A 24,660-nucleotide genomic window follows, 5' to 3' on the forward strand; every position below is an offset into this window, starting at 1 on the left:
GGGCTACCCTTCGTTGTGGTGCACGGGCTTCTCATTGCGGTGGCTTTTCTTGTGGCGGAGCACGGGCTCTAGGTGCACGGGCTCAGTAGATGTGGCGCAGGGGCTTAGTTGCTCCGCGGCATGTGGGATCTTCCTGGACCAGGGCTCAGACCCGTGTCCCCTGCATTGGCAGGCGGATGCTTAACCACTGCGCCACCAGGGAAGTCCCCCCCCTGGATATCTTTTGATATCTTCTGAGATAGAATTTTAAAGTTCTGTTTTGGGGATAATAATAACACCTACCTCATGGAATGATATTGGGAGGAACTAGGTGAAATAATACAAAGAAAGCAGTGAAACGTAAAGCTCTTTCTGTCACATAATGGGTGTTCGGTAGATGTAATTTCTGCTTTTACTGATGTTTTATTATTATTTTATTACCTATTTAGAATATTCATGTTTTTATCTTGTTTTTGGTTAGAGATTATTTTTTAAAATGTCTGTGTCTTAAATGACAGATAGCAGCTGATGAACCTCCACCAGAAGGATGTAGTTCATTTTTTTCAGTGCATGGAAAGAGGACTTGTGATTTTGATACCCTTGAGACTCTTCTACTAACAGCTTCTGAAAGGTAGATTGTGTGTTTCTTTATTTAAATGTCATGCATTCATTGTGCTTTCTTCTGTATCAGGTCCACTGTCTGATTTTTCTTACGGGTTTTTTAGTCCGTAGGTATAGTGGTTTAGAATGTGAATTCTGGAACCAGAACCAACTAGATTTAAATCCCAGCTCCATCACTTAAAATAGTTTTGTGAATTTAGGCAAATTACATAACCTTTCTTTCCTCATCTTGTTTCGAAGTAGAGATAATAAGAATACTTACTGTTATTGTTACTTAGTAACTAATGACTGTATCGGAGAGATTACCTAGGCTTTGTCATCAGCTTAGTAAAGAATATTCTGTGTATTAAAGCCAGTGCCTGGAGTAATGATATTAATGATAATGATCTCTCAGGATAGTATTAGTTTCAGACAAAGGAGACTATTTAAGATAATTGCAAGCTTAATTTGAATATTAAATTGGTAATCAGTGGGCTAATTTTTTTGCTTAAAGGTAGGTTTCCTGTGGTGGACAAATAACAATAGGTACCTCTTGCTGTCTGCCTAGGGCAGTAACCCCTCTGTACATCCTCCAATGCTGTTAGAAATTGTATAACAGTGATCTCTCTCTCTGATATTGCCCTGCTCTACTGGAAGTGCCGGGCGGTGTTTTAGGTGGGGAAACTCTTCTTTAGTGAGATTATCTGCTCAGCGCCTGTCCTCTGCCCACCATATGGTATGAGTGCTTTTTCCTCGGGGTGATGACCAGAAACTCAGTGCGCACTCAGCTGTCTGGGGTGAGGTATGGACATTCGAAATTGGCTGCATGGTGAAGTGCTGTTTCCTTGGGGAAAACAAAATTGGCTGACTTGAAAAATTCTTTCTTTAATTTGTTACAATAATGCAGACCTTTATAAAGAAAAGAGTGATAATGTCTCCTCTTCTGAGAGGTGGTAACTATTTTTAATGGATTGGCATATATCCTTTTATACTTTTTTCTGTGGTTATAAATTTATACAGGTAGGTAGGTTTATTTTTATAAGGGGCATTTTCCACTTAGTACGTGTAGGTATACCTCCTTAAGAAGGATTGGTAGGTCATAAAGTCTGTGCATTAAGATCTGCTAATATCTTGATGTCATTCTTAGAGAAGTTTTCTTGAGGGGGGAGTTTTAAAATTTATGAGGATAACCTAAATTTCAGATGCAGTAGTAGGACGATCATAATAGTAAAAATGATAGAGGAGGGAGATGCTGTAATTGGGAAGTTATACGCTTACATTTATCCTCTGCTTTTTTGCATTATTTGCACTTAAGTCTTCAAATAAAAAGGTAATTACATTCTATTTATATGGTAGAATAATTTACTAAAGTTTTAGTACTATGAGGGCTGGATGTGTATCCTTTTTCTGGCTTTTTTACCCCCTGCTCTGGAAATTGGTAACAATTATTAGTCAAAGTCTACATTTTAAGGTTAGTATTTATATAATGTTCGTTAATTTTAATTATGAACAAATAAGACTCATACCTGTTTTGTTTTCAGTATTCTTACTAACTGAAAACTAAGATGCTTATAATGTTTGCTTAAATTATCATTGCTGTAGCTTTATTTTGTACTGTTTTTAATGTTTAAAAGCTTTTTTAAGTTAACAATTTTAAGCTTTTAATATTTATTTTCAGACCAAAACCTTTATTGTTCAAAGGAGATCACAGATATCCTTCATCTAATCCTGAAAGCTCAGTGGTTATTTTCTACTCTGAGATTGGCTCTGAGGAGTTTTATAAGTTTCACCGACAACTTGTATCAAAAAGCAGTGCAGGCAAAATCAATTACGTATTCAGACATTATATATCTGTAAGTATTGACTTATTTTATAACTGTTTTAAATATTAGTTTGCTCACCACAACCTTAGCACTTCAGCTAATAATTTCCCCCTTTATAAAATGATTTGAACTACTTTTTTGGGAAGTGTAGTACTTTCATCAAATCTGTTATTTGCACATAGGAGGTACTTTGCTTGCCTTTCTGAAGAAATGTAAAACAAAATGCCTAAAAAATGGCTGTATAAAATTGACATTCTATTTCAGCTTTGATTTTTTTTTTTTTTTTTCCTGGCCATGCCATGCGGCTCCTGGGATCCTAGTTCCCCGACCAGGGATTGAACCCGGGGCCCTGGGCAGTGAAAGCACAGAGTCCTAACTACTGGACTGCCAGGGAATTCCCTACGTTCTATTTCAAAATGAACCATGTAAATTATATTTAATTTGGTCCAGATTTAATATGGTCATCATACTATGGAACTGATTCTTGAATTCACTTCCTTTCCAAACCCTTTTTTTCTCTTTTTGGCATCTTTTTATTTGATAGAAAAAGGATTTCTAAAGAGGTAAACTCAGGCAGAATTGATTTAAAATTAAGCTTTCGAAACCTTGTGTGGCATTTAGCATTTAAAATATTTATATGTAAAGATCGTTGGCCTTTAAAGTTTCTGTGTCATATTAAGCTCAGGAAATATCGGATGTTAAGTCCATGGGAAAGTAAAATAAAAATTTTAAATGAAAATTTATGTGAGCAGAAACAGATTTATCAATATCGAGTTTTGGACACCCCCCCCCACCTTGCTCTATTGCTGTTTTTTTAAAAAATATTTATTTATTTATTTGGCTGTGTCAGGTCTTAGTTGCGGCATGCAGGATCTTTTGTTGCAGCACGCGGGCTCTTCGTTGGGGCATGTGGGCTTCTCTCTAGTTGTGGCGTGTGGGCTCTAGAGTGCGCGGGCTTAGTTGCCCCGCCGCACAGTTGCCCAACCACGGATCAAACCTGCGTCCCCTGCATTGGAAGGTGGATTCTTAACCACTGGACCACCAGGGAAGTCCCTATTGCTGGTATTTAAAGGGCCATCCTTATTCAGGATGGTGGTAAGCCTGTGACATTAGGTCAGCCCAAACCCTGCCTGAAGACATTTAAAGTCAGTAAAAAAATGTACACACACACACACACACACACACACACACACACACATTTACACACACGGTCTCAACAAAGCACTTCTAGGTTTGAAACCTCACCAGTTTTCAACCCTGCGTAGGTTCCGGAACTGCTTTTTTGTTTTCTCCATTTCTTCACATGGTTTGGTGACCTTTGCCCTTTCCGCTATCCCTTCATCTGTTTTTTGTTTTTTTTTAAATTTTTTTTAAAATTTACTTTTGGCTGCCTTGGGTCTTTGTTGCTGCGGGCGGGCTTTCTCTAGTTGTGACGAGTGGGGGCTACTCTTTGTTGCGGTGCGTGGGCTTCTCATTTTGATGTCTTGTTGCGGAGCGCTGGCCCTAGGGCACGTGGGCTTCAGTAGTTGTGGCTTGCAGGCTCTAGAGCGCAGGCTCAGTAGTTGTGGCGCACGGGCTTAGCTGCTCTGCGGCTTGTGGTATCTTCCCAGACCAGGGATCGAACCCGTGTCCCCTGCATTGGCAGGCGGATTCTTAACCACTGCGCCACCAGGGAAGCCCCCCCTTCATCTGGTTTTGTTTCTACCTTGGAATTCCTGTTCTCACACTTGTGGCAGGATCCACAATCTAAGGATTCCCATGGAAGTTCAAGCATGTTTTGAGTGTGTAATCCTAGGTGATGGCTATGTGACATTAACATGGTCAGGCTCTGTATGCTGTGATGCATAAAGAGCTAGGTGGGAATGCGTGGAGAGCTGAGTGGTGATGGTGGAATACTTGCTCTGCTTGCAGAATCCCAGGAAGGAGCCTGTTTACCTCTCTGGCTATGGTGTGGAGTTGGCCATTAAGAGCACTGAGTACAAGGCCAAGGATGATACTCAGGTGAAAGGTGAATTTGTAAATTAAGACCAATGTGTTTTCTTTTCTTTAAATATGAGTTAAAGGGGAATTTGTTTCTTTAATGAAAAAGAATAGATTTAGGAGTATTATGAACCTGTGTTTGAATCTTGGTTCTGCTATATCTGAGTTGGGTGACAAATTCTTTAGGTCTTAATTTTTTCCTCTGTAGAGTTCAGATAATGATATATGCCTCTTGAAGTATTTTTGAGGAGAAAATAAGATGTAGAGGTAAAGAATTTAATGAATTTTTTTCACAAAAGAGTTCAGTGAGTAGTAGCTATTGTTATTGATGATAGGTAGTTCACAAATAGTAATTAATTTGTGACCCAATGTGAAATCTTAAGCTATCATATAATTAACAAACAGTTTGTTTTTATATTATTTTCTGCACTTGGAACAGTTTACTGTGGATACTTCCTGTTGTAATATTCTAGGGTTTTGAGTTCATTATTTCAACAAGTTTTATGCGTAATCTTTTTATGTCTTTTGAGCTTGTTTTAAAGGTAAAAATGATTGGTTTTGGTACATGGAAGATAGCCTAGTACTTCATTATCCTGTCCTCAATCATTATGTTTAGGATTAAGTTGCCTAGTTGCAAATTCCTCAGAATTTTGATATTGAAAAATCCGTTATTCATAATTTTAAAGGTATTAATTTTGAAATATTTAACATGTAAAAATTTCCACAGTTTAAGGAAAGACACATTCTTTCTTTATCCAGGAACACAGGATATATCAAAAACTCATTTATTGTGTGTGTTTGTTAGCCACTATGTCAGCTGAGGTATTCAACATTTTAAAGCTATTATAGTTTCAGGTGTTTCAAATTTTTTTCAAATTCTGTGAAGTTAATACTTTTCTTTCTAATCTGAGTGATTAGACATGTATTTGCTGTGCTTTTGCAGGAACTGAAGTTAACACCACAGTGATTGGTGAAAATGATCCTATTGATGAAGTTCAAGGATTTCTCTTTGGAAGGTTAAGGTATGTTTATTCTTTTGGGAAAGGGTCTTATTCTGTTGAAACCTCCAGCCTTCTTCACATTGTAAGCATCATCTTTCTCTTTACTGCCTGAGTTACGGATCTCTCAACAATACTTTATGTATGTAATCTGATATGAGGAGATGACCAGTTAGTTTGTAGTACAGTTTATGATTTCTGGTAATTCTGAAGCACGTTATTCTTACATGATACTATGGCTGCCTGCTTACGGCTTACATTGATTTATTTTCTGGACCTTGCAGTTGATAGCATAAAGTCACATGCCATTTTTTGATTCACATAATAGGAGAAATGTAATTGCTTTATGCATTCTTTCCCAGAGGAAAATCAAATGTATTTTACATTAGAGAGGGCATAGCTATTATTTATTTATTGTTTTGCTTGCTTGTTTCTTATCTCTTTTTAAAAAAAAATTTATTTTATTGAATTATAGTTGATTTACAATGTTGTATTTATAGCTATTTACTTATACTAAACATAGTTTGAAAAATTGCAAAAGAGTTGTAGTAGGAGGTGTGGTAGATTTTATGTATGTTCAGTTAAAATACATTTTATTACAATTTGCTTTATATGAAAGAGGATAGGAAGTGGCTTTCTGAAGAAAATTCCATAACTATTTTATGAAAGCATAATAGAATTTTATAGCTGAAAAATGTTCTTAGCTGTTATTTTAAATGTTGCAGTTATTTCTGTTATGATTTGAGCATTGTTCAGAGCCCTGAATTCTGCTTTATCTGGAAATCTTAATTAGGACATCTATGGTGTGCTTTTTTTTTTTTTTTAATAGAAATAGTACGTGTAGGTGCAGTTTCATATATTTTAGCTTTAACATTTGACCCAGTAAAATGACAGCTAGACTAACAGTTTAGTAGAGATGACTTTGTCGATGTGGAGTGACTGTGCATATGTTGAGTTCATCCTGTACACATGCACATTTCTTTGTATTGAACATCAGTTATGGCCTTATTACTATGCAGTCAGGTTCCATTTTTACTGCATCCAGGTTTCCAGCATCCCTTTTCATATTCATGTTTTATATGTTTGTTTTTTGGATAGCATTATGATTTCATGTGTTTATAGCACAAAGGTAATATGTAGAATATTGGAGACAATTTCCTTTTTGGACACTCAGAATAGTTATTTAACTACCTAAAGTAAGTGACCCATTTTAAGGTATTTTTATCATGAAGAAAAGTGTAGTAACTGGAGTGGATTGGTGGGATGGTGAAGGATCTGTGTAAATACTTTACTTTTGGCAGGTTGCATTTAAGAAATTTGGAGTTTTTAGTGTTAAAAACAGGATTACTCTGTTCCATCTGTCTGTCTGATCTATCTCTGCCTCTGAAAACTTCTGTTTTACTAACTTTAAATAGAATGCACTGTATTTCAAGATAAAACTAAGCAAAACGCAATAATCTTGGTTAGCTTGAATTATATTCATGTGACTAAAGGATTTATGAGCATGTAGCTGAAAGAAACTCATTTTGGGATTGGAAGCAAGGTATTTCCAATTTTATTTTGAGAAATTAAAAAGGTTCTGGAAAGGATGGAGAATAATATAACATAGCCCTGTACTCACCACCCAGAATTGACTGTTTCTATCGTACTTGTTTTTCTGTACCAAAGAATTGTTTATCAAGGTTTTTTTTTCCTGCAACATAACACCTTCTTTTACTTGAAGAAAGAAAGAACCAAGGTGAGTAAAACACAGCAGGTAGAGTTGAGGTTCCCTCTGTTCCCTACTCTCAGTCCCACTCCTCTCCCTCCCCCAACATAGAGAGTTGCTGTTGTAGTGATTTCATTTTTTAATCTGTAAATTTTATGGTTTTTAAATTAACTTATACTTTTCTATATTAACTTGTTTCTTAAGAAAAATTTTCCTGTTACTAAGTGGGGAGAGTTGTGAAGATAAATTTGGGGTCAACTTCTAAATGTGCTTTGGGAAAGAAAAGACACCTGAAAAGGATTGATTTTATGTTTCTTTCAGAGACCTGCACCCTGACCTGAAGGGACAGTTGAAAGAACTCAGAAGGCATCTCGTTGAGAGCACCAATGAAATGGCACCTTTAAAAGTTTGGCAATTGCAAGGTAATAAAAACGTAGAGGAATCATTCTAAATTTTATGGTATTTAAAAAAACAGAATTGAATTTAATTGTATTTATTCACAAATTTTAAGGATCATGTGATTAATCCTGATATATTAGAAAAGAAAGGAAGAAAGTCCTTTTGTAGACAAATAACACTCTGCAGAGTAGTATATATTTGTAGATGAGTTACCAGATCTTTCTTTGTGTGACCAGGTGCATAAGCTTGTAACAAGTTTGTTTTAATCTTTGTGTTTCTATATGTATACATTTATTACACAGTTGGATGTTAAAGGCACGTCAGTATGGCAGGATGTATGTGTGCTTTTCTGGTCCAGAGAACTATGTATCAAGGTTTTCTTTCCCAGCATAATTTACTAAAGTCTTCTGCTGTACTTTGTGTTATGTTGTAAATCCAGAAGAAGGAAAAGAATTTGGGGTGGATTAATCCTGTGCTAAATGTGTTGGTATATGCCTTAGTGTTTATGCAGGCAGATCGAGGAACGGCTACAGTAAACACTCTAGGGGCCTATGAAGTGAGTAAAACCTTCAATTCAACCATGGGCATGCTTTGAAATGGCATTCTAGGGCATTCTTAGTTACCAAGAAAATAGTGGGAAATAAATGTGCTTTTTTCCTATTTCTTTCTCATTGCTGTAGATGAATACACTTTAACTTGCGTTTGATGTTGTTGCAGATCTAAGTTTTCAGACTGCTGCCCGAATCTTGGCTGCTCCTATTGAGTTAGCTCTGGTGATTATGAAGGATCTTAGTCAAAATTTTCCTACCAAAGCCAGGTAACATAGAGTAATAAGGCTTTGAGACATTCTTCTTTTTAACATATGCCTAATTATCTTCATGTTTATGCATAAAATGAAGCCATTAAAATATGAAAATGCTTAGGAAATTAAAGTTTTCTTACTACCAGCACTGTACCGTTAATGGCCCATCTTCCCGAGAAGGCGACAAGCCCCTGTGTTGTGTGGTTGAAGAGAGCAGTCTAGGTTGTGTTCCTGGCACTGCCTCTTGCTAGTTGTGTGAACTTAGTAAATAATCACGTTCCTCAGCAGGAAAACAGAAATAACAACACCTGCCTTTCAGGATTAGATGAGTTAACAAAATTTAATGTATGTAGATGTAACTAACTTAGGGTCTGGCATGGACTCTGGTGTTTTTCTTCCTGAAGAGTTTCTTATATATCATCTTACTCATTTTTTTAAAAAAAATTAATTAATTAATTAATTTATGGCTGTGTTGGGTCTTCGTTTCTGCACCAGGGCTTTTTCTAGTTGTGGCAAGCGGGGGCCACCCTTCATCGCGGTGCGCGGGCTTCTCACTATCGCGGCCTCTCTTGTTGCGGAGCACAGGCTCCAGACACGCAGGCTCAGTAATTGTGGCTCATGGGCCCAGCTGCTCCGCGGCATGTGGGATCTTCCCAGACCAGGGCTCAAACCCGTGTCCCCTGCATTGGCAGGCAGACTCTCAACCACTGTGCCACCAGGGAAGCAATCATCTTACTCATTCTTGATGAAGGAAATGAATCATAGAGACTGACTTGTTCATAGTGACAGATTAAGATTTTGAATGCTGCTTTTCTGCTATTGCTTTCAATTGTATAATGGTCCTCCACATCTCATAAATACAAGGCAAACCTGTTTTTTTTTTTTTTTTTTTTTTTTAAATTTTATTTATTTATGGCTGTGTTGGGTCTTCCTTGCTGCGCGCGGGCTTTCTCCAGTTGCGGCGAGCTGGGGCTAACTCTTTGTTGCCACGGCATGTGGGATCTTCCCGGACCAGGGCTCGAACCCACGTCCCCTGCATTGGCAGGTGGATTCTTAACCACTGCACCACCAGGGAAGTCCCGGCAAACCTGTTTTAAAAGCCACATTTTCAGGGCTTCCCTGGTGGCGCAGTGGTTGAGAGTCCGCCTGCCGATGCAGGGGACGCGGGTTCGTGCCCCGGTGTGGGAGGATCCCGCGTGCCGCGGAGCGGCTGGGCCCGTGAGCCATGGCCACTGAGCCTGCGCGTCCGGAGCCTGTTGCTCCGCGGCGGGAGAGGCCACAACAGTGAGAGGCCCGCGTACCGCAAAAAAAAAAAAAAAGAAAAAAGCCACATTTTCAGAAACTTAAATAATTGTCAGTCCTTTTCTTGAGTCACTGAATGAGGTGTTTTGACTTCTGATATGAGATGTTTTGTAAATTTTTTTATTCGATTAGTCTTGGGAGAATACTTCTTAGACAGGACTTAAGAATCATATAGTACATTATCATTTAACCAAGCGTGCTATTGAAGATATACATGTGCTTAAATAGCTTGAGCAGTCTGCCGCCTTAACTTATTGAACAGTATCCTTAGCCTGTGAGCTGTAGAGATCATACACAGGAATAGAGTTACATATATTTAACTAAGATCTTGGAAATAATTGCACTCGCATCAAAGTGCAATTATTACTGTTACTTCTCCTTGGTTTTATATCTTGTGATAATAAACAAATACATAATAAACAAATACACACATCTGAGAGGAGGAATATATTTATCAATTGTAAAGGTTTAAGGTTTTTTCCATTTAGTTTTTTGTAATTTATGGAGCAATGTGTTATTTCGTATAGGGAAATTGAAGTCTTTTATATCAAATACTAAACTAAGCACTGATAATGTTTTTATTTCCTTAGAGCAATAACAAAAACAGCCGTGAGTTCAGAACTTAGAACCGAAGTGGAAGAGAATCAGAAGGTATTAACCAATGGAAAATAGTGGCCTTTCTGTTTTGTATTATATCTTTAAAGATGCGGAAATGTGAGTTAAATCAGTGACATTGAATAGTTTTACTCTTCTTTTATTAAAGATGATGGTGTTTTGATTCATTTCTGTAATCCTTTTTATACTTTCAGTAGTTAATCAAAGTTGAATATGAATATATAATTCAAAGCATCAAATGGTGCTACCTGTTTCTTTAGAAAAAAGCACCCCCGCCAACATGTCTCACTCCCTGTGTGACCCCCCTTCCCAGAAGCATCTGCTTTTAACTCCTAGTTGATTCTTTGGATATTTATCTCCAGATTCCAGCAAACTTAAATTGGTACTTTTTCAGTTTCCAATCTTATGTATTGGCCTTCTGTTACAAGGATGAGGTCTGACTTTCTTTCACTGCTCTCCCCACTTCTCCCACTGTCTACCAGTACTCCATATTGGCACTTTACCCATCTTTCTACCATCCCTGTGTTTTTGTCATGGTTTTATCAATTTTTGATCTGCTTCACTATGGACTGGTTTTTCTTTATGTCTAGTACATACCAGTTATCCTGAGACCTTCCTTTAACCTCTTTTTTTTGGATCTCCTATTTCTTGGATTCCATGTCTTCTTTGTTTTTGGTTTACTCCCTTATTTTGGTGCAGCAAATCATTCTTCATGGGAAAGGTTGCATGTGAGGTAAATTTCAGACTCTGAGAAATCAGTTTTCCATTTTGTTTTTTTGTTTGTTTGTTTGTTTTTGGCTGCGCTGAGCGGCAAGAAGGATCTTAATTCCCCAACTGGGGATCGAACCCACGCCCTCTGCAATGGAAGCGTGGAGTCTTAACCACTGGACTGCCAGGGAAGTCCCTTCCATTTCTGTTTTTATTGACAGCGTGGCTGGGTATAGAATTCTAGGTTGGAAGTCATTTAGAAGTTTGCAGTTACTGCTCCTTGGAATTTTGGTTTCCGTTATGGCTTTTGAGAAGTCTGAAGCCTTTGTATGAGATCTGGCTTTTCTTTCTGGAATCATGTAGGGTCTTTTCTTTGACCCTAGTAATCTGAAATTCCATAGTGATAATGCCTTTTTAAAAAGTCTTTGTACTCTTGGGTGGTTGGTGGGCCCTTTAAATCTGGAAAATCCTTTCCTTTAGTATTGGGAAATTTTCTGGACATATTTCTTTGCATTTCTTCTTCTTTTTGGTTTCTCTTTTCTGTTTTCCTAGAATTCCAGTTTATTCTTAAGATGTTATATCTCCCTGACTAGTTTGGCCTAATTAAAAATCTTTTATTTCCTGTTTTCCAGTTCTTTTGTCTTTTATTTTTAAACTTTCTGGGAAGGATTTTCAGACCACTTGTTGAGATTTCTTTCTTTAGTTGTCAAATTTTTAATTTACAAGGGTTATTTTTGAATTCTTCTTTTTATGGTGTTGTCTTATCCTTCTGAAGATATCGATGGTTCATGTATGTGTTTTCTTTTCTCTGCATGGTCTGTTGTTCCCTCTTAAGTTGCCTTTCTTTTTGTCTTGTTCTCTTGTCTTTAATGTTAGAGGCTTTCCTTAGATGTCTGGTGATCTCTCACTAACGACTCATATTAGACAGTGAGGCAATAAAAAACTGATTGAAAGCCTGAAGGATGCGTCTTTGTGACTGTAGGCTGTGGTGGTATGGTCGTTTCCCAGGGAACTCCAGTGACAGAATCTTTAAACCTTTCCTCTTGAGCTGTTTAGTCTCCCGAAAAGGATCTTCTGATCTTCTGCCGGGAGGGTGAGTTCTGGCTGCTGGAGTTGTAGAAGCCCAGTAGGACAGAGCATTTGGTAACTTCTGTGCAGTCCCCTGTTTTCAGAATGGGATCCCCATCCTCTGTTGTGTTTCATTTCACATAGTTCCCAGTCAGTCTTTCCCACAGTCACAGGGTGCTGTATTCGCAGCCTGGGCATGAGTGGACGTGGAGTTCTTCTTTCCCTTGTAAGAAATTCTGATTCTTGTTGATGCAAATTTCTGTTATCCCCTAATCTTCCTTGCCATTTGATCCTGGCAGGGCAGAGAAGCAAAAGCCGTGGCTTCTGCATTGTTTTGTGTTTTTCCCATGCAGTCCTAGATCTTAGAGTTCATTTCTCTCTGTCCGCTGAGTGAGGGGGAGTGAAGGGAGCTCAGCGATCCCTGCCCCTCTCCCCCAGCCCTGGGAGAGCTAAGGGATCCATGTTCTGTCCCTAGTATCTGGTACGTTTCTTCTCTTCTCTACTGTGTGGTGTTGAATATGTGATCAACCGTTCCAGTTTCCTTGCAGAGAAAGAGGAATTGATTGGAAAGGATATAAGCCAACAGAAGCTGTGTATGATATGGCATCAAAGCACTGTTTCCAGTGGGTCAGGCGGGTCTGAGGGCTGCAGGGGCTGCATGGTCACATGCATTCCACCGCGTCAGAGAGCAGCAGTTGAAGGGCCCCGTGGAGGTGGTCTTGGAGAGCTCGGGTGTATGTACGTGCTGTCCTTAGCTCAGCAACTCAAAGTTTCTTGGTGTGCCTTAGTTTGAAAGTTTAAGGGAGGTGTGGGGTTTTGAAACCCTTTTAGATCGCATGCCTGGACTTCATCCAGGAGGCCCAGCTGTCAGTGACTGCTAGCACAACCTTGGCTGGCATCACAGACAGGGAAGGGCAGCCAAAAAGTAACTCTCCGTGCTTGGCTTATTTAACACTCTCCCTATCCCCAGTATTGTAGGAAACAGTTGTATTAATCATTGTCAACATTTGTACGTATAATAAAACCAGAAACGTGGAAATTTTTATTAAGTATTCTCTTCCTGCTCCTTAATAAGTTTTTAATATTTCAGTATTTCAAGGGAACTTTAGGGTTACAGCCTGGAGATTCAGCACTGTTCATCAATGGGCTTCATATTGATTTAGAGACGCAGGATATATTCAGGTATGGATAATATTTTTCACCCTGAAAAGTTTTTATAACGTGTGGCTCCTTATGACATGTCCAGACTGTTGTTGCTCCTTGATGTGACAGGTTGCAAAGCCTGATGACTTATCAGGCCCAGTGTGTGCATTTAGGTAGGCCCATGTTCTGGCTGGGATGGGCAGGATGATACTTGGCCATGTTTTATCCTAATGTACATCTGATGCCTTGGACATTTAAGGCCCAGGTGTCTTTTGAGGGTGCCCTTTCAGAGCCTTAGTTTTCCTGTTAACCATAGAAACAGAAGAGAGCAGGTTCTTTAGTTTCTGAGAACAGTATGAAGTAGGTTTATGCAAAATGCGGCCTCTGGTGTCTCAGAAGGTGATCTGTCTTACATATATTATTTGATACGTTTTTGTTTTGTTAAAATGTGGTTTAGGGCTAAGTTGCTCTAAATTTTCCTTATGAATTTTGGGGGTTGGGTGCAGAAGACAGGTAGAATTCTGATTTTATCTTTGATATTAAAATTGACACAGTTGATACTGCGGCTTCATAATAGTGAAAACAAAAGCTGTGGTTGGTTAATGCTTTAAAAGAAGCAGTTTCCACAGTAAGATACTTTTCACATTATGTTAATTGAGCTTTTATGTCCATATACTGCTTTCAGAGCTAGTAAAAAATTAGTAAAGGACACATTAAAAGATTGCCCATGTTTTTATTTTTTATTAAAAAAATCTCTTTAATTTTCCAGAGTATTGCAAACTGTGTACTTGCTTATTGTAAACAGTTTTAAATAATGCAGAGATAAAGGAACAGTCTTATTATGTCTTCTTCCTTACCCAGCAAACCTCTTAAGTTGGGTGTGAATTCCTCCAGACCATTTTCTGTGATCATCTGTGTGTGTGCCTGTGGGAATTGATGCTGATATTGAAACATATATTAAACATATATTATTTAGTATATTTTTTGGTGTTTTTTTAGTAAGCTTTTCAGATAATTTTAGATTCATGTGCAGTTGTAAGAAATATCACAGGGAGATTACTTCAGTGTTTTTAAAAACATGCAATGTAAAATCCACATTTAGGATTATTTCATCCTCAAATTGTGTGTTTATACTTAGAGGTAATTTCTATACACAGTGTATACGTAGATAAGTATAAATAAACATCAGCCAAGAAGCAACTCCTGCCTACTTGGTTCCGCATATTTGGACAAAAGGAAGCAAGGGAAGAGCTCCCTCTTTTGATTTCTCAACTCGTTTGATAGGGCATTGAGTTTGAACTGATATATTTTTCTCATGGTGAGAATTTTTTTTTTAAAGCCCTTTCTCCTAAATACCTATTTGTTTTTTTTTTTCAGTCTGTTTGATATATTGAGGAATGAAGCTCGGGTGATGGAGGGTCTGCATAGATTGGGAATAGAAGGCGTTTCTCTGCATAATGTTTTGAAACTGAACATCCAGCCCTCTGAGGCCGACTATGCTGTAGACATCAGGAGCCCTGCTATTTCGGTAGGTATTCTGTGAGCGTGTCCAGGGAGTGGTCTGGCCAAGTATTTTATTATGGTTTTCGCATTTGTCTTTTAGGAGAGGTAAGTTATTCCTCTTATCTCTTTCGTCGGCATCAAAGTTTTACAACAACTGCATATATGCGGCTATGTGTATATAGTAAAGTAGGCTCTTAAATGCTCCAGAAAGTTGAGCTATTAGGTTTACTGTGGTTAAGACCGTGATTTTTCCACTTTTGTATCTCTTTAGGAATTTGGCTGAGCATCTCTTGGGAGAGTGTTTAGTTTGTATATTCTCAGTTGCACGCAAGTCTTGTGTGATTTTGTTTAAAAATACCAGTTTTTAGCTACCAACCTCCTTTAACAGGCCTTTGATATTTTATATTGAAGGATTTATGTAGATTAATATCGCTCTGTGATGTCTCTGGGCCTTTGTCTCCTCGTCTGTAAAGAGACCAGAGGGAGCAGAGCTGTCTCGGGCAGTCGTGGTGGAAGTGAGGTCGGTGATGGAGACATGCCTGGCACCCTCAGCTCTCCAGTCCCCTTTTCTTGGTGTCTGTCCTGCACTGATTTTAGGGAAAGTGTTTGGAAAGGGGAATAATATAGAATGTAGATGTTCACTACTTGACTTCTCACTTGGTGGTGTAACCGTTATTTCGATGAATACTGTTATGTCATTTTTTTCCTGTTAAAAATTTTTTCATTACGAAGAGTAAAGAGACTAACATAATTAGCAACTGTAGGACCCATCGCCATACTTACTAAATGCTACCATTTAATCATTTCATGTTTTCTTGGAAGAAAAAAAATGTTTCAGTCAAAGCCCTCTTTATATCTCTTCCCAGTTCCACCCCTCTCCTCCTTGCAGGTAATTCCTCTTCTGAAGTGGGCGTGTATCCCTCCTGTACCTTACTTGATCATTTTCTTCCCTATTGTATGTTTTAAAATTTTGAAAAATGCCATAACAGTATCCTTCAACAATTTTTATTACTCAGTAAATTTTTGAAGGCTTATGTAGTTTGATACATATAGATCTAGTTTATCACGTTTTATATTTTACTTATTTTTAAAAATATCTTTTATAAATTCACAGTTTAGAATTTAAGACATACAAAAGAGTGTGTATTGAAAAAACTCTTCACCCAGCTGTCCCTGGAAGCAACAGGCATTGTCAATTCGTTGTATATCCTTCCAGAAATACTCTATTTACATAAGCAAGGTAATATACACATACTTTCCCACCCTGCTCTTTTTTTTTTTTTTTTTTTTGTGATACGCGGGCCTCTCGCTGTTGCGGCCTGTCCCATTGCAGAGCGCAGGCTCCGGACGCGCAGGCTCAGCGGCTGTGGCTCACGGGCCCAGCCGCTCCGCAGCATGTGGGATCTTCCCGGACTGGGGCATGAAACCGTGTCCCCTGCATCGGCAGGCGGACTGTCAACCACTGCGCCACCAGGGAAGCCCCACCCTGCTCTTTTTGTACAAATATTGTATACTATTTATCCATTCCTTTTTTTGGAGATTTAGTTGTTTCTAATGTTTTGCTGTTAATAAGCAGTACTGTTAACGGCTCTTTTTGTACCTCTCTCTTCGTGCATACATGTGAGAATATATTTGGGGTAGACACCTAGAGCTGCAGTACTTAGTGGTAGGGTAGTAATAAAGGCTTCAACTTTATTAGGTCATCTTCTCTAAAGTGACTTCCAGATGCCAGAATTGGGTGAGAATTCCCATTGTTCTATATTTTTGCCTATTCATGGATATTGACAAACTTAAAACTTTTTTTTTTCAGTTTAATCAGTGTGAAATTTCATTGTGCTTTTAGTTTATATTTCTTGGATTGCTAGTAAAGGTGTACATTTTTCCTTGTGTTAATTGCCCATTTAAATTTCCTCTGTAAATTTCTTATTTATATTCTTGACTCATTTCCATTTCTCATGTTGCTTGCCTTTTTTTAAATTGATATATTAGATTTCTATAGACATTCTTGACACTAGTCCTTTATTGATTTAGTAGGTCGCAAATACCTTCTCCTGTTCTGTGGCTTGTGTTTTAGTCATTCGTTTTTCTACTTGATCTTTATATTTTCAAAAATGGTCTTTCCCATGTGATTCTTCTTGAAATAATTTAAAGTCTTACTGTTATTTCTGCAAATTTCACTAATGGTGACTAAAGTGTATGCACAATGTTGTGTTCTTTTTTTTTTTTGTAGTGGATCAACAACCTGGAGGTTGATAGCAGATATAATTCATGGCCTTCTAGTCTACAGGAGTTGCTTCGCCCCACTTTTCCTGGTGTTATCCGACAGATCAGGAAGAACTTGCACAACATGGTAAGTAAAACTCCTTATTGCTGGGCTGTGATCTTTCTTCCTTGCCTTCTCCCCTGCTTTCTGTCATATCTGGAACGTTCACTTCTCTCCTTTACTAGCTGCTTCTCCCCACCACCACCCCTAGATATGCTCTTTTTCTAGCTCCATGTTCAAAGTGGAAGGGTTGGGAAGTGTACTGATCGTTTGTAGGGCTGTGCAGTGTCAGTGTATGAGGAAACGCTCCTCATCCTTAATCTCACGGTTTAGACTGTGTTAAGTTTTAAGACAGTTGTTCTTTTTTACTCAGAAGATGAATATATTACTACCGTTTTTCTTGAATATCTTAATCCCTAAAATTTAATAGTTCAATTTATTCCCTTAAATAAATCTTCGTCAGCTCCTGCTTTTTAATCCTTATTCCACTGCTTTAGAGAGTTAGAGGAAAAGGGGTTTCAGTTGACGGTCTTTTCCCCTCTCATGTCTTTCTTTTACCTCATGTAGTTCCTAAAGAGACGGGGCAGGTTATGGCCAAGGTTGGCTTCCTCAGAAGTTTCAAGGGAAATGATCCTCTATACTTGCCTCACTCTTGAAACCACTTTTTTCCTTCCCAGTCAAAATTTCAATCTCTTTTACTCTTACCAGATGAGATAATTTATTAAACTTTATTAAATGAGAACTTTATTTGATTAAATGAGATTAAATGGGGTAATTACTATTTTTTAAAGTACATCATGAGAACTTAATACATGATAGCTACTATTGTCTAAAACTTGGGTTCTAAATGAATTCTTCATTCAGAGATCCTTCGAGTTGAATACACAGGAAGCTAATCTCCATTTTCTAAGGCGGCAGAGTTAATAAACTTTGGGTCTTGTTAGGTGTAGCAAAGGACATGTATTAGCCAGCTGGATACAATTCCCATGTTGTTAGCGTAAGATCATGAGAAAATCACTTAGCCTTTCAGTACCACATTCTTTGAATACAGAGGGAGGGTAACTGCTCTTTGTATAACTTCTTTTTTATGTGGTTCGAAAGTAGCTGGAAAAAGGTGGCCTTCAAGTGTAAAGACTAAGGCATTTTTATTGGCCCAGCGACATTTGAATAAATGTCGTTTCATGTTTTCCTTTCCCTTCCCTACAGGTTTTCATAGTTGATCCTGCTCATGAGAGCACGGCAGAGTTGATTAACACAGCTGAGATGTTCCTCAGTAATCACATACCACTAAGGTAACACCGTTATCAATCGGATGGTATATCTCGTTTAGCTGAGGTTTTGTTTGTCATTCTTAACAAGTCTGGTGTTACTGAATTGTAGGATAATTAATCGTGGGGGTCGTTAAGGGCAGTTTTATCTTTTGCTCAGTATGAAGCTGGTATCTTTTGGGGGAGAGAATTTGATTCTCAATGAATAGAATCTTACCGTCATTGAGTTATTAATAAATAGCCTGTGTAAAAATAGCATGCGATCTCAGCTTGCTCAGGGAATTTTCCTAAGTAAGTGTTCACCTCACAAAGCCTACCTTCAGCAGAGATAAGGAGCTTTGCCAAGAACTTTTGTCAGACTGTCAAGGACTAAATGTATACACAGCTTTTTATAGATGCAAACAGGCACATTTATTTCACTTGTGTTACTAAATCTGCCAACGGGGTACTTAAATGGCTGGGGTTTCCACTGTACCTCCTCAGAACAATGTTTGAAGGTTTTACATATAAGGATTAAGATATTCCCACATTCTGAATAGAATGTGGTAATTTTACATGTTGATAAAATTTGAATTCTTAGAAAACATGAAAATAAAGAAGAAAAGAGCTCTTTAGCTAATTAACATTATTGTGTGTTCCATACTCAGCACTGAGCTAAGTGCTGTGAGTGGAACATAAACCACATTTCTACCCTCTTGGAAAAAATACTGTGCCTACTTCCAGTAAGATACTCAGTCAAGTGCTAGGTTATGTCCTTGCTACTTCTAAGTGCTTTAGAATTTCAGGGAAAAAAAAGATTATAGACAGATATTTGGGAAGGACAAAGGTTTCATGGCAAAGTTGGATTTAAGATAGACTTTGAAGAAAATAGCGAGTTTTCATTGATGGAAAAGCAGAGATTTTGAGTTTAATGAAATATTTAATGTAAACCTGAATACCACATGGTTAGGTGGAGGATTACAGCCAGAGCTATGTTTTGATGAAAAGGGAATATAAGAACGCAAAAGAACTTGGCTCATGGTACACAGTGGGCATTAATTAAAGATTTACTGAATGGCATTGAGGGACAGGAAGAGGGCATGGGCTCTTCAGGTTGCAAAGGTAGGTGAGAAGAAGACACTTAACTCACAGGCATGTTGTGAACAGTTGGTGGAAAGACCAAGGCAGACCAGCGGTTGTTTTCCTTTGTATGAGTTGCTGTGGTACATGGAGTTGTTGGCAGGGACTGAGGAGAGGAGGGGACAAATCTGAGAGCCTCCCTACTGGTACTTGATGAGGGACTGGTCCTGGGAGAAACAGTAGTCTGGATTTGGGCACTTAGCTAACAGAACAACTCTGATGCCCTTTTTAAAAGTTGAATACTTGGGAAAGGGAAGTACTTTGTGAGGAGATAACTAGGTTCTAGCCCTTATTTTTATTTTCATAAGAATAATATTAAGGTCATTTCTGCCTGGCGCTTACTCATTTGATTCCTGTCATAAGAGGGGTTTGAAAAGACAAAGACAATTTATAATCTAAAAACAAGCCCTCTCAACTACCTCATCCATGCAACTACCTCATCCATGCATACACAAATTCTACACATACCTCCTGAGAGCATGATATATGTTTATCATATATTTTTAGGCTGTACTTTTAAAAAAAAATTAATAGACTTTGTATTTTTTAGAGCGATGTTGATTAATTAACTGGTATTGCTACATTATTATTAACTAAGTCCATAGTTTACATTAGGGTTCATTGTTTGTGCTGTACATTTTGTGGATCTTGACAGATGTATAATGACATGTGTCCACCATTATAGTATCATATAGCTTAGTTTCACTGCCCTAAAAATGCCCTGTGCTCTGCCTGTTTGTCCCTCCCTCCCTCCCTCCCTCTCTCCCGGCTCCTGGCAACGACTGATCTTGTTACTGTCTCCATAGTTTTTGTCTTTTCCACAATCATGATGTATGTAACATTTTCAGATTGGCTTCTTTCACTTAGCAGTACAGTATGCTTTTAAGCTCTTTGTCCATGTCTTTTTGTGGCTTAATACCTCATTTCTTTTTATCACTGAATAAATTCCATTATATGGATGTCCTATAGTTTTTTTACTTCATTCACCTGTTAACAACATCTTGGTTGCTTCCAGATTAGGGCAGTTATGAGTAAAGCTGCTACAAACATTTGTATGCAGGTTTTTGTATGGATATAAGTTTTCAGCACATTTGAGTAAATACTGCTAAGTGTGATTACTTTATCTTATGGTAGAAGTGTGTTTAGTTTTTTGAGAAGGTGCCACACTGTGTTCCAAGTGGTTGTACTGTTTTACCTTCTCACCAGCAACGAATGAGGGTGCCTATGGCTCCCCGTCCTCTCCAGAGTTTGATGTTGTCAGTACTTTTTGGATTTTAGCCATTCTCATAGGTGTATGGTGGTATCTCATTATGTTTTTAATTTGAAATTCCCTGATGACATATGATTTTGAGCATCTTTTAATGTGCTTATTTGCCAGCTGTATGCCTTGTTCAGTGAGGTGCCTGTTTAGATCTTTGGCCCATTTTTAACTGTTTTTTTTTTTTTTTTTGCGGTACGTGGGCCTCTCACTGTTGTGGCCTCTCCCGTTGCGGAGCACGGGCTCCGGACGTGCAGGCTCAGCGGCCATGGCTCACGGGCCCAGCCGCTCAGCGGCGTGTGGGATCTTCCCGGACCGGGGCACAAAACCGTGTCCCCTGCATCGGCAGGCGGACTCTCAACCACGGCACCACCAGGGAAGCCCTGTTTTTTTTTTAATTGTTAGTTTTAAGAGTTCTTAGCATATTTTGCATATCAGTCCTTTATGAGATATGTGTTTTGCACAGATTTTCTGCTCATCTTGGCTTGTCTTCCTTCTGTTAACAGTTTCTTTTGCAGAATAGAAGTTCTTAATTTAAACGAAGTCCAGCTTATCAGTTCTTTTTGTTGTGGGTTGTGCTTTTGGTGTTAGGTCTGAGAAGTTATTGCCAAACCCGGGATCACCTAATTTTATCCTGTGTTATTTTCTAGGAATTTTACAATTTTGTGTTTTACATTTATGTCTGTGATCCATTTGAGTTAAAGACTGTCCTTTTTTTATTGCTTTTGCTCTAAGATAGAGGCTAGTGGCCTCTATAATGGCCAGTGCAAGTTTTTTTGGCCAGTCTGTAGATGTGTAATGGTAGCTCTTTGTGGTTTATTCCTTTAAGTTTTAAAATGTAATAAACTTTAACTTTGGGTGTAGCTTTGTTTGTTTGTTTGTTTTTTATATTGCAGGTTATTATTAGTCATCAATTTTATACACATCAGTGTATACATGTCAGTCCCAATCGCCCAGTTCAGCATGGGTGTAGCTTTTTGCCTAAGGACAGTAGTAAATATTTTTATGCTTTCCATTTACCTATGATGCCCATATTGCTGGTATGAAATCTCAAAATCTACCCCCCCCTTCTATATGTTTTCACATTCTGAGAATTTTCACTTCCCCTAATGTTTATTTAAAAACAGAACAAAATCTCCATCTAAAACTATGGCAATACCTTAAACGTCAGTAATGGCCTCATTTCATGATATTGAAACAGCTTGCTTTAATAGTTAAAAAGTCTAAGCCACCTTTGGGAACCTGCTATTTTATTCTGCAAGTGATGAATGCCTTTGCCAACCATGTTAGAGTATGATGTGAACTGTGTTTTTCAAGAGAGGATGCCTTTCCTTATTTAACTGGTTGCATTCTTCGAGATGTTTCTTTTTCTTCTTTTTGCCCTTCCCTTTCTCCCCCAGACTTGGTTTAATCTTTGTGGTTAATGACTCTGAAGATGTTGATGGGATGCAGGATGCTGGAGTGGCTATTCTGAGAGCGTATAATTATGTTGCCCAAGAAGTGGATGATTATCATGCCTTCCAAACTCTGACACACGTATGTTTTCGTTCAAAATGGCGAATAATTTTTAAAAATCTAACTTACTCTAAGAAACAGTATGTGGTAAGGAGATTCTATATTTCTGGAAAGAGAAAAAGGTAAATTATTCACACAAACTTCATGCATTTTGTATTTCCAGAGTTGCCTTTATTGATACACTAATGTTAAAAATAGATTGTTGTGATTTCAGCTAAGATTCCTTAGATACTAACACATTAATGTATCTTAGTTTTCTGCCTTTTGGCGATTTGAAATCACTGATTAATGCCTTTCGGTGAATGTGATGTTCTCTACATGTTTATAAAAAAAAAACTTCGCTTTCTTCCCTTTTAAGACAATCATGATATTTTCGTTAGGAATCAGTTTAATATTCAAGTCATAAAATTCTTATTAATTGTTTTCTCCATTTTAATTGGAAACTGTGAAATATCCTGATTTTTATATATATATCTTAAGATACTTGCTCAAGTTCAGAGAACTCTCCTTGTTTTTTTTCTATTTTTGAGTATAAAAAGTTTACTAGTAATAGTTCTTTTGTTTACAGATTAGTGTTGATTATTGAAAAACTTATCTTTAAAGCAGTTATTTTCATGACTTTTATTTTACCCATAAACATGATTTCAGCCTGCTGTTTATTATGTTTGTTATGTTTACTGTTTAGAGATTCAGTCGGGGCATTTTTTATTAATTGAAATATTCATTTATTTATTTGGCCAACTTTTATTAAAGATGCACCCTTTGCCAGGCCCGTACCAGCTGCTAGGGATACAAAGAAGAGTGAGATTTTCCCCCGTCCTCAAACACCTTACAATCTAGTGCGGGACGCCTCCACACAGATGATTTGGTACAGTGTGGGAAACACTGCTGGCTACAGCAGCACTAGGACCTCGCTCCACTAGGGATGGCCACGGACATTTTTGTGGAGTGGGAAGTTGTCCCAGCTGAGTGTAGGAGGGAAAACAGCAGTCAGTTGAACAGTGGCTGCGAATCAGAAGTAGTGACTCCAGGTTGTTAGTATGACTTGAGCAGAATATTGTGAGAGCAGAGTGGAGAGGGGAACCTCATTGGTCATTGAGGCCATTAGGCTGGGTAATAGGTGTCCAGATCACAGAGTTAAACTCCAGTTAAAACCTCATTCTGATGCATGTATGGAGATGGATCTGGTGAAGGGTAAAGAAAGTGGCAGGGATACTAGTTGGTGAGCTGTTGCTGTGATCTCTGTGAGAAATGGTGGTGGACCTTAGTTAGCAGTAGGCTCTGAAGAATGAAATAAGTTCCAATGAAGTTGCTGAGGATAATAAGGGTTTTAAAGTCTGTTTTTTAAAGTTTTTTCCCCTCACAGCTGTGTGTATAAAGGAAAGGATAAAGAGTTTTCATTTCTTTTTCTTTATTTTTAGTTGCAAAAGTAAAAAAAAATTATGTTCATTATTAAAACTTAAAAAAAATAATATTAAAGTGTTTTGATTAAAAAATCTGTCTCTGCCCTCCTTAATCCTGCTTCTTAAAGGCAGCCACTGTTAAAAGCTTGCATCCATCCTTCTGGATGCTTAACTGTACATGTACAGACACGGTTTTGTTGTTGTCTTACGTCTGCCTTTTAAAAATAAGGACTATGCCGTACGTATTTTGAAACTTTTTTTCCCCTTAAACTTCATGGACATGAGTTCTTATTTCAAGGATTACTTATAAGTATTCAGATTTTTACAAAATTAACACATTTTTGCGTTTGGGACTTTATGTGAATATGAACTGATTGAGTCATTTTAAGAATATGTAGTTTCTAACATAAGAAGGCATAAGGAAGTATATGGAAAAGGGAGAATTGCTAATATGGCCCATTTGCTCTTTTTAAGAGAATTAGCTATTGCTTTCATTTTTCCTCTACATTCTGAAATCTTTTGTAATAAATACTCTGAAATTTACATGTGAAAGTGTAGTTGGTTACCTTGGTTTTTCTTTCTTCAGATATATAACAAAGTAAGGACTGGAGAAAAAGTTAAAGTTGAACATGTGGTCAGTGTCCTGGAGAAGAAATATCCATATGTGGAAGTGAATAGCATTTTGGGGATTGACTCTGCTTATGATCAGAATCGGAAGGTAAACATTCTCTGGCACTTCTCATTTGACTGCAACACTATACTTTCCTTACGTATCCTTATTATTGGGGGTTACTGTTAATAAAGGTTGTGATGGTGAAATATTTAGGTACTTAGCATTTAAAAATTTAGAAACCTGGTCACTTTTCTGTCTCTGCAAATATAGTTTATATTTCAATTTTGTGAAGATATCGTTGATTTTTAGCTGGCCTATCAACTATACAATTGAAAAATAATTTCTCTTTATAATGCACTGGTAGTACCTGAGTGATATATGTTCTGGATAAAAGCTGTTGGAAGTATATGATGTATGCTGGTCAGGTATGATGTGTGTGCCTAATGTGTGTCATGTATTTAATTGTTTAGGCTAAAGATGGAAATGCAATAGGAAATGTAATAAATAGAATGGCAAAGTCTCATAATAAGGATATAGGGAAATATTTTAAAATCTTTATTTAAAGATAATAGTGAGACATTAAATATAGTGAA

The 24,660-nt window shown here is 37.8% G+C and overlaps 1 protein-coding gene across 3 annotated transcripts in view; it reads left to right on the plus strand.

Annotated features, from left to right (window-relative positions):
• UGGT1 (UDP-glucose glycoprotein glucosyltransferase 1) overlaps nt 1–24,660 on the plus strand; it is a 109,366-nt gene that overhangs the window by 16,819 nt on the left and 67,887 nt on the right. For all 3 annotated transcript variants that reach the window (XM_032636762.1, XM_032636763.1, XM_032636764.1), the window contains exons 5-17: nt 498–610; nt 2,258–2,432; nt 4,314–4,410; nt 5,326–5,404; nt 7,410–7,510; nt 8,205–8,304; nt 10,182–10,242; nt 13,073–13,164; nt 14,503–14,653; nt 16,859–16,978; nt 18,098–18,183; nt 21,937–22,072; nt 24,041–24,172. In XM_032636762.1, coding sequence (XP_032492653.1) covers nt 498–610; nt 2,258–2,432; nt 4,314–4,410; nt 5,326–5,404; nt 7,410–7,510; nt 8,205–8,304; nt 10,182–10,242; nt 13,073–13,164; nt 14,503–14,653; nt 16,859–16,978; nt 18,098–18,183; nt 21,937–22,072; nt 24,041–24,172 — 1,443 coding nt within the window. The remainder of the gene's footprint in view (nt 1–497; nt 611–2,257; nt 2,433–4,313; nt 4,411–5,325; nt 5,405–7,409; nt 7,511–8,204; nt 8,305–10,181; nt 10,243–13,072; nt 13,165–14,502; nt 14,654–16,858; nt 16,979–18,097; nt 18,184–21,936; nt 22,073–24,040; nt 24,173–24,660) is intronic.

The sequence above is a fragment of the Phocoena sinus genome, chromosome 7 (assembly GCF_008692025.1).
Source record: "Phocoena sinus isolate mPhoSin1 chromosome 7, mPhoSin1.pri, whole genome shotgun sequence".
NCBI classification, from domain to species: domain Eukaryota; kingdom Metazoa; phylum Chordata; class Mammalia; order Artiodactyla; family Phocoenidae; genus Phocoena; species Phocoena sinus.